Below are 9,878 nucleotides of genomic sequence, written 5' to 3'. Positions count from 1 at the left end.
AGTATAACGTACATACATACAGAAAAATGTCCGTGAATGCACGGTTCAATGAATTTTCACACGTGCTGAAAACGCCTTTATAACAATCACCCTGATCGAGAAACAGAACATCTTCAGCACCTCGGAAATCTCCTTCATGTTTCCTTTAACTTTGTATATTTTTGTCCTCTATATGGACGAACTAAGAGAGTGTACGTTCCTTTGTGCCTGGGTTATTTGGCTCAACGTTATAAACATAATGAGGTTCATTTATACCATTACACACAGTGTAGCTCATCCCCACTGATGAACAATACTGTGTGGATTTGACCCAGTGTATCTTTTCTACTGGTGATGGGTATTTTTTGTCATTCTCCAGTTTGAAGCAATTACACACAGCGCTATGAGCATATGTTATATTTCCTAGGAGTGGAATAGATGTTCTTATGTATATATTTCCATCCTAACTGATACATGCACAGCATTAGCCGCTATAACCCAACAGCAATTTGACTGCACAAGTTTCATACACCCTCCAGCAGTGTATGTATGTACATTCCAGTTGATATACATCTTCACCATCATGTGGTATTTCTCATCGTCTTCAATTTAGCCATGTTTGTGTGTATGCAGTAGTTTCTTCCTGTAATTTTAATTTACATTTCCCTGATAACTAATGACATTGAACTGGCATTTGGATGTTCTATTTTGTACAGTTTTGGTTGGTGTCTTTTGCCATTTTCTGATTCAGTCCTCGTCTTTTTCTTTGACTGATTTGTAGAAGTTTTTTAATATATTCTGCACATGAATATTTTTTCAGATATATATATTGTAAACATCTGGTCCCATTTGTGGGTTATCTTTTAATTCTTGTAATATCTTTTGTGAGCAAAATTCTTCACAGAGTCGAATTTACACTTATTATTATTTTCAGTTTCAGATTATATGGTAAAAGTACAATTGAATAAGTTCACAGACCTGTCACCTGTATTTCAGTGACCACAGTGATAAAACCTATCTGCTTGGATGATGGAGTCAAAAACACAGGTAATCCTCCACCTACTGGTGGCATGCTGAATTGCAGGCACAGCTCATGCATTGCAAGAGCTTCTTCCTAAGGCAAACACCAAAACTCAAGTGCCACAAAAGAAAACAGGAGATTATATAACACACTCTTTAACTGCTCTGTTATTTCTTCCAAAGATATACTTGAAAAAAGGATCTGTGACCCAATGGATCAGGGAAACTACACCAGAGTGAAAGAATTTATTTTCCTGGGAATTACTCAGTCTCAAGAGCTGAGCTGGGTCTTGTTTGGCTTCTTGTTTTTGGTGTACATGACAACTCTGCTGGGAAACCTCCTCATCATGGTCACTGTGACCTGTGAGTCTCACCTTCACACCCCCATGTACTTCCTGCTCCGCAATCTCTCTGTGCTTGACATCTGCTTCTCCTCCATCACTGCTCCCAAGGTCCTAGTTGATCTTCTATCAGAGAGAAAAACCATTTCCTTCAATGGCTGTGTCACCCAAATGTTCTTCTTCCATCTTCTTGGAGGAGCAGATGTTTTTTCTCTCTCTGTGATGGCCTTTGATCGCTATGTAGCCATCTCAAGACCCCTTCACTATATGACTATCATGAGTAAGGGACGATGTACTAGCCTGGTGCTGGCCTCCTGGGTGGGGGGCTTTGTCCACTCCATCATGCAGATTTCTCTGTTGCTGCCCCTCCCCTTCTGTGGACCCAATGTTCTTGACACGTTCTACTGCGATGTTCCCCAGGTCCTCAAACTCGCCTGCACCGACACCTTCACTCTGGAGCTCCTGATGATTTCCAATAATGGATTGGTCAGTTGGTTGATTTTCTTCTTTCTCCTCATATCTTACACAGTCATCCTGATGATGCTGAGGTCTCACGCAGGGGAGGGAAGGAGGAAAGCCATCTCCACCTGCACCTCCCACATCACCGTGGTAACCCTGCACTTTGTGCCCTGCATCTATGTCTACGCCCGGCCCTTCACTGCCCTCCCCACAGATACTGCCATCTCTGTCACCTTCACCGTCATCTCCCCTTTGCTCAATCCTATGATCTACACACTGAGGAATCAGGAAATGAAGTCAGCCATGGGGAGACTAAAAAAACGACTAGGGCATTCAGAAAGGATTTAAATTCTATGAGAATGAGATAGCACCTAAATGTAAAGGTAGACATTAAATTTCACTTTCTCAAAATGGGAAGAGATCACTTTAATGCCAAAAACAAAAGGGCATCTATGGATATCATGGAGTCCTCAAAGAGGTTGGTCCTATAGTATAGTGTGTGCTGAGGACTTATAGGTGACACTGCTTTAAGCTGAGGCTCACTCATGACTTCCATTGCTCACTTTCAATTATTCATTCTGCAAATATCTCACAGAACATGCACCGTGTACCTGACAGTACTAGGATTCAGATTGCTGCAGAAAGATTAAATATAGTCACTTTCTGAGAGCCATACCCCAAGATGCTCTAATGAAGAAATGTTGTAGGCACTTTACCTGAGAGCTTCAAAAGATGTTTTACAGTGAGTAGACCTTGTCAAGGGGAACAGACAGAGAAAAACAACAAGAAAAGAAATCAGTATTACAGATGGAAAGAACGGTGTAAGAGTATGCCACATTTGTGCAACAGTGAGCTCAACGTAGCCATGAAGTAGTACACTCATGGAGTGAGTACCACTAGCTGACATTTACAAGGAAAGTTAGGAGAGAACTCCATTTGTTGTCCCTTAAGCAATGTAAATCTGTGATTTCTATTGGGAGAGAGGATCCTCAAATCACTCCAAAGCTATGGTTTCCTCCTAGACAGAAGATAATACTGTGAGCAGGAGTATTCATCAAGAAATAAAAATGATGGGTAAAGGCTATGGACAACTCACCTGGATTTGTGCAAGGCTTAAGCAAATAGAGATGCTTAGCACTCCCCCTGGAGAAAAACTGTCTCCTCACTGTATAGCAAGATTATCCCAATCACAGGTGAGCCAGGCCCAAATTCCTCACTGTTTCTGCACATAGGGACCCCAAAACTCCTTAATATTTTCCACTCAATCCATTAGAAGGTAAATAAAGGGTCATGAAAAGCATGAAGGTTTAATTGTTGAATCTGGGAATTTTCTAGTGTCTGTAATGAGAGGAATGAGAATAGTACTAGCAAAAGTTTTACCTAACAGTCCAGCTGATATTTTGCTGGGCCCTATTGACTTTACTAGATGATGTCTCTCTTCATGATTATGCTCAAGCCACAGAAGCTGGCATTCATGTGTCAATCAGAGTAGATCAAATGCTATGACAAAAGCAAAGTACTTAATAACCAGAGAGCTTTAAAAGAAATGTTGTGGACACTTTACCTAAGAGCTTCAAAAGATGTTTTGCAGTGAGTAGAAATTTATTTCCTGCTCATGGCACAAACCAATGCTGGTCTTTAGAAAGAGCTGTTCCATGCAGATAAGCTTCTTCCACTTTGGGCTCTACCTCTCTCTACATCCTTAGAATCTCTCCATTCATCTAACAAATGGAGAAAGGGAGAGAGGATTAAGAATTATAGGGAGAGGGGAGGGATCATTATTGGCCAGTCCTGAGAGTGGTATGTACCACTTCTGATCGCATTCCATGAGCCAGCCCTTGATCATATGGTCTCAGGTCCCCGCAAAGGAATCTGGAGAATGTAATCTAGCCCTATTCCCAGAAAGAAAAGGAGAACGTGAAAAATGGTGAACTCTAATGATCTCTTCCACATTTATGATTCATTGCTAAGAAATCACAATTGGATAAGATTACAGAGACTAAGACTTTGTCTCTAAAAGGATTCTCTTAATATATAGATGTGCTGGAAATACTGCTAGACCCTTGGAATGCACAAAGAACTAAACTGAAATGAAGAAAATTGGGGGAAAGAAAATTTAATTTAAAAGAAGGGGAAGGGGATCAAGGTAATCCTGGGAATTAGAATGACAATAAACTGGAAGACCAGTTCCGCAAAGAAAAAACACTGGAGTAAAGTGCCCAAAGAAGATAGGTCTGGAAGACACCCTTATAGAAGACAACCCTCATTTCTCCCCATAGTTGCCATAGGCTAATTGTAAACAAACATTTATTAATGCAGAAGCTTCTACAGAGATGAGTGTCTTTCTGTTTGTTGATTGTCCTTTCCTGTGTTCTATTCCATTCCCACCACTCAAAAATGTTCCGAATTATTTTCCAATATCAGACATACTTCCCCAAGCATTAAAATTCCAATAAAGACAAAGTTTTGTCTTCAGTTAGATTCATCTGCAGAACAAATGATCATTTACCACCTGGCTCCATCTTTGCTCTGGTATCATTGTTCTCCAGATCCTATGTACTTTTCACAACGATGCCTTTTTCTTTTCTGTCCCTCTGCTGACTTTATCTTGAACAAAACCTTTGTGACTGGGTGGAATTTTAACTAACCAAAGATGTGTACAATCAGAGTTTATGTTCCCAAGTGCAGGACCCTACAAATGACAGCAATCCAGCAAAAGGCACCCAGGAAGCTGTCTTAGATTGTTTACACATGCAAAATAACCTGATCAAATGCAGTGAGGGATAGCAATTGAATTCATGAAAACATTAAATTTACTTCTCTTTTGGAGTGCCTGGCTGGCTCAGTCAGTTGAATGTCCAACTTCGTCTTGGGTCATGATCTCGTGGTTTGTGGGTTCGATCCCCACATTGGGCTCTGTGCTGATGCCTTGGAGCCTGGAGCCTGCTTCAGATTCTGTGTCTCCAGGTAGAGACATTTCCTTAATTAACTAATACATATAAACTGATTCTAGCTTATCTTACACAGGTCACATGTGCTTGGTCCTATCACCTATGATTTTTTTTTCTATATAAAGAAGCTTGATTTTACATTTACACTGTATTTTTCATAAGCAAATCAACATATCTATATGCACAAATCAGCTGGTTTAGGAGTGATCCTGCCATTCTGGACTTCTTTGAGAAATTCAAACTCTTTCAAGTCTGAAAGAGAATGTTGTCAATATAGCTCTTACTCAATAAAGAAGACTATTAGTTCAGTGCTGTGTTAGTAATCTATTACTATTATATTGTATTACCCCAAAACTTAGTGGCTTAAAACAACAGTTTTTGGGGTGCCTGTATGACTCAGTCAGTTAAGTGTCTGCCTCTTGGTTTCGGCTCAGGTCATGATCTTGCAATTTGTGGGTTTGAATCCTGTGTTGGGTTCTGCACTGGCAGCGTGGAGTCTGCTTGGGATTCTCTCTTTCTCTCTCTCTGTCTGTCTCTCTCTCTCTCTCTTCCTCTCTCTCTCTCTTTCTTAAAATAAATAAATAAAAACATTTTTTTAAAGGAAGCAGGTTTTTAAAAAATCAAAAATCACAGTTCATGTGTGTTGGGAACTGGGCATGGCTTAGCTAAATCTTCTGCTTCTGGGTCTCTCACAAAGCAACAGTCAAATGTCAGCTGGGAGTTGTCTCATCTCAAGGTTCGACTGGGGAAAAATCTGCTTCCAAGCTCACTGACATGATTGTTGGCCCAAACATTGAGCTGCGGGACTAAGGGCTTCAGTTCTTTATTGAATGTTGGCTGGAGACGATCTTCCAGCCTCTCTCCAATATGGCAGCTTACTTCATCAGACTGAACAATCAAGGCAAAAGAGTGTGCAGCAAGATAGAAGTCGGTCTTTTATAGCTTACTCTTACAAGTGACATCCTATCACTTTGGCTGTACCTCTGTTCACCAGAAGCAAATCACTAAATTCAGTCCACACACAAGATGAGGGGATTGCACAAGAGCACGAACATCAGGTCCAGGACCAACGAAGTTCTAGAAGTAAATTATGAAAAATTATTGCAAATTATGAAAGAAACCTGAAATTAATTTATTCAGAAAAGGTTACAAAAGACAAAAAAAAAAGGGGTCGTGGGGAATGTCAGAGATGATTCAGAGGTACTGAGCCCTTATTGACAAGCAGAATGATAGAATGATAGTATCAGCCACAGCTAGAGAAGTATTTAGTTATTAATAACAATGATCAGATCAATTGTATTAATAACATTGATCAGAAGCGCCTGGGTGGCTCAGTGGGTTAAGCGTCTGACTTCGGCTCAAGTCATGATCTCACAGTTCATGAGTTTGAGCCCTGTGTCAGGCTCTGTGCTGACAGCTCAGAGCCTGGAGCCTGCTTTAGCTTCTGTGTCTCCCTCTCTCTCTCTCTGTGTTTCTTCTACTCACATTCTGTCTCTCTCTCTCTCAAAAATAAATATTTTTAAAAATTTAATAAAAAAAATAACAATGATCAGATCAAATGATTAGACCAGATCAACTTTTTAAAAAGATTTCATTTTTAAGTAATCTCTGCACCCAACATGGGGCTTGAACTCACAACCCCAAGATCAAGAGTCACATGCTCCACCGACTGAACCAGTCAGACACCCCTGCTATAGACATTTCAAATGTCTATATATATGCAATATCTATGATATGCGATATCCAAGCGAGACCATCCATCTATGGTCTATGGTGAGAGACAAGGTTTCAAAAATGATATTAAGGAATGAGATGGGAAGCAACATGCAACTCTCTGCTTTTAGGACTTCCGGAATCATAGGGCCTGGAACATGGTGGATGCTCAGTAAACATTTTGCCATTAGATATTCGACAGATGAACAGTACGAACACATCTTTTATCTGCTCCTACTCCCACTTCTCCAGGGAGAAGATGCATTTCCCAATCTTTATGATGCTTCTGATTACACGTATCAATAGGACATCAAGCAAAGCATCTGCCTAGGAAGAAAAAAGCTTGGAATGGGCTGAAATACAGCCTACTGGGGGTTCTGTTCATTTTCCCTGAGGTTCTACCACTTACGGAAGCAGACTCCTGCCTCTTAAGGAGGCAGGCTCCCCCTACGAGCCCCCCTTCAGGCAAAGGGGCTCTAAGCCCAAGGTTATTTTTAATCCAAATGAATACATTTGATTAAGGATAATTATTCTTTCTTCCTAAAAGAAGTGATTCAATTTATGAAAATTATGGGAAAAGGTTTACTTAAAGAAGATCTTTATTTAATAGCAGATCATCTTACCTTCTTCTTTAAGTTCAAACATACACACATCCCCTTTGTTTTTCCTTATGTCTTATTTGCCAACTGATCTTAGTTCATATACCATAGACCTCCACGTGACCTCATGAAGGAGCTTTACATGTAAGCTTTACACGTAAGTACGTGTAAAATGTGGCCTCTACATAGTTTGATCTGAGGAATCTGAGTGTATTAGTTTATTATCACCACTGTAAACTAATTGCCACAAACGAAGTGGCTTCAAACCACATACATTAATTATCTCACAGTTCTGTAGCTTAGAAGTTTGACAAAGGTCTCACTGGGTTGAAATCAAGGCATCTACACACATCTTCCAGTACATGACTTCTTAATAACACTCAAGGGAGCTTCATCCCAAAAGGAGAGTCTAGCTGTTCGAGTTAGCAGTCACATCCAAAACTATTCCCTGCGGTGAAATATCGGGTCTGGGCCTGGGAGACTGGTGCTCATGTCAGAGGCACCACAGAGCAGTGTGGTGGGACTGTGGGAGGACCGTGCAGAGGTGATTCTTGGAGCTGCCGTCTGCCTCTGACAGTAGGAAAGAAGACGTTGACCCAACCAACACTCAGATGCACGTCTGCCCTACGGGAGAATATTCTTTGACGGTTAGCGTCTCCTAAGGTCAGTGTGTGCAACCAAATGGCAGGATCTGCTTCTCAGGTAAGGGATTCAAGTTTGGGACCTTTAATGAGGTCACTTTGTTATGAGGGCACTTTAGTGGGTGCTCACATGTCCGACTGTGTGTCTGTGTGTGTGTGCCCATGCACAGCCCATTTTGAAATGTTATGGTGAATCACAAAAGGGGTTTGAACATTTATGTTTATTTATTTTTGAGAGAAAGCATGAGCAGAGAAGGGGCAGGGGGGTGGGGGACAGAGGATCTCAAGCAGTCTCTGCTCTGACAACAGTGAACCGGATGTGGGGCTCGAACTCACGAACTGTGAGACCAAAACCTGAGCTGAAGTCAGACACTCAACTCAATGAGTCACCCAGGTACCTCAATAAACCTGTTTTATGAAAACGGGTCGACCTGGGCATGCTTCTGAAGAAGCACTTGGGATCTTGAGTTTGTTCTTGCCAAAAACAAAAACAAAAGCAAATTTATAAACGATGCTTGTCTGTTTTCTTTCCTCTTTTTTTGTTCCAAACAGACCCATACATTCTCCACCTTTTCATTTCCTAGTTGCACATATATTTTGTGCACAGCAGAGCACCATTTTTGGCATTTCTTGGTAATTTTGGTGATTGGTCACATCCAGGACTAATTTCTGCACAGAACCTCACACATCTGGGTTTCAAAGCCCATTCTCTCAACCACTACGATAAGCCGCCCCCAGAAATCCTTGATGTCAACAGTTTGACTTGACGTCACCAGTCGGCTTACAGTTAAATATCAAGAAATAATTGAAGTTTGTGGTTAATGGAGATTTAACCATTCATAGGCAGTGGGCAGAACGGCCCTTGACTAGTCATGAGGTAGTTGAGGCAATAGGATTTAAAACAATTCAGGGGAACCTGGGTGGCTCAGTCAGTTAAGCATCCGACTTTGACTCAGGTCATGATCTCACAGCTTGTGAGTTTGAGCCTGGCGTTGGGCTCTGTGCTGACAGCTCGGAGCCTGGGGCCTGCTTCAGATTTTGTGTCTCCCTTTCTCTCTGCCCCTCTCCTGCTCACACCCTGTTTCCCTCTCCTTCAAAAATAAATACACATTTAAAAAAATTTTTTAATAAACAAATAAATATAAATAAATAAAACAATTTAGCATTAAAGCTCCAAAGGCCTAGAAATCAATGGGTCCATTTAACATTGTACTGTGCTGTGCAGATGTCGCCTACTTTCTTTTTTTTTTTTTTAAGTTTATTCATTTATTTTGAGAGAGGGAGAGAGAGAGAACAAGCAGGGGAACGGCAGAGAGGGAGGGAAAGAGGGAAAGAATCCCAAGCAGGCTCCGCACTGTCAGCACAGAGCCCGATGTGGGACTCAAACTCACAAACCGTGAGATGGTGACCTGAGCCGAATCAAGAGTCTGGTGTTTTACTGACTGAGCCCCCCCAGGCATCCCTGGCCTACTTTCAGAAGGACTGACGGCAGCAAGTGTTCCCCTTTCACTGAGGAAAAGACTGAGCCTCCCGGAGTTGGCTGCCTTTAGAGATTCCCCCATCGCTGTGAACCCACCGAAGCTCCTGTCCCCCAAGCTGGTGTCTTCCCTCCACGCCATATTACTTCCGCCACAGCTCAAAATAAAAGCAAAATCCTCTGTGTGTTCCCTAAAACACTACGTGTGTTCTGAGTTTATTTTTTTTTTAATCTTTTTTTTTAAAACTATTACTCTGGGGGTGCCTGGGTGGCTCAGTCGGTTAAGCGTCCGACTTCAGCTCAGGTCATGATCTCCGGGTCCGTGAGTTTGAGCCCCGCATCAGGCTCTGTGCTGACCGCTTAGAGCCTGCAGCCTGCTTGGGATTCTGGGTCTCCCTCTCTCTGTCACTCCCCTGCTCATGCTCTGTCTCTCTCTGTCTCAAAAATAAATAAAAACATTTAAAAAAAATTTTTTTTTTTTTTTTTAAATATTACTCTGGGGGCGCCTGGGTGGCTCGGTCTGTTAAATGCCAGACTTCTGCTCAGGTCACGATCTCACAGTTCCTTGGAAGGAGCCCCACGTCAGGCTCTGTGCTGACAGCTTGGAGCCTGGAGCCTGTTTCAGAATCTGTGTCTCCCTTTCTCTGCCCTTCCTCTGCTCGCGCTCTGTCTCTCTCTCTCAAAAATAAATAAACATT

At 41.8% G+C, this 9,878-nt stretch overlaps 1 protein-coding gene across 1 annotated transcript; it reads left to right on the top strand.

Moving 5' to 3' along the window:
- The first annotated feature begins 1,211 nt into the window (after nucleotides 1-1,211).
- Nucleotides 1,212-2,147, top strand: LOC121026578 (olfactory receptor 4D9). The gene has a single exon (XM_040469387.1). It carries the CDS (start codon nucleotides 1,212-1,214, stop codon nucleotides 2,145-2,147), a length of 936 nt encoding a protein of 311 aa, XP_040325321.1.
- The last annotated feature ends 7,731 nt before the right edge of the window (nucleotides 2,148-9,878 follow it).

This window comes from Herpailurus yagouaroundi, unplaced genomic scaffold (assembly GCF_014898765.1).
Source record: "Herpailurus yagouaroundi ecotype Mexico unplaced genomic scaffold, PumYag 142189, whole genome shotgun sequence".
Taxonomy (NCBI): Eukaryota; Metazoa; Chordata; class Mammalia; order Carnivora; family Felidae; genus Herpailurus; species Herpailurus yagouaroundi.
The sequence above is the reverse complement of the archived record's forward strand: the minus strand, read 5'-3'. Positions and strand labels throughout refer to the sequence as shown.

What these genes read in the sequence shown, in the direction of transcription:
- LOC121026578 (XM_040469387.1), top strand. Translation starts at nt 1,212, where the DNA reads ATGGATCAGGGAAACTACACCAGAGTGAAAGAATTTATTTTCCTGGGA.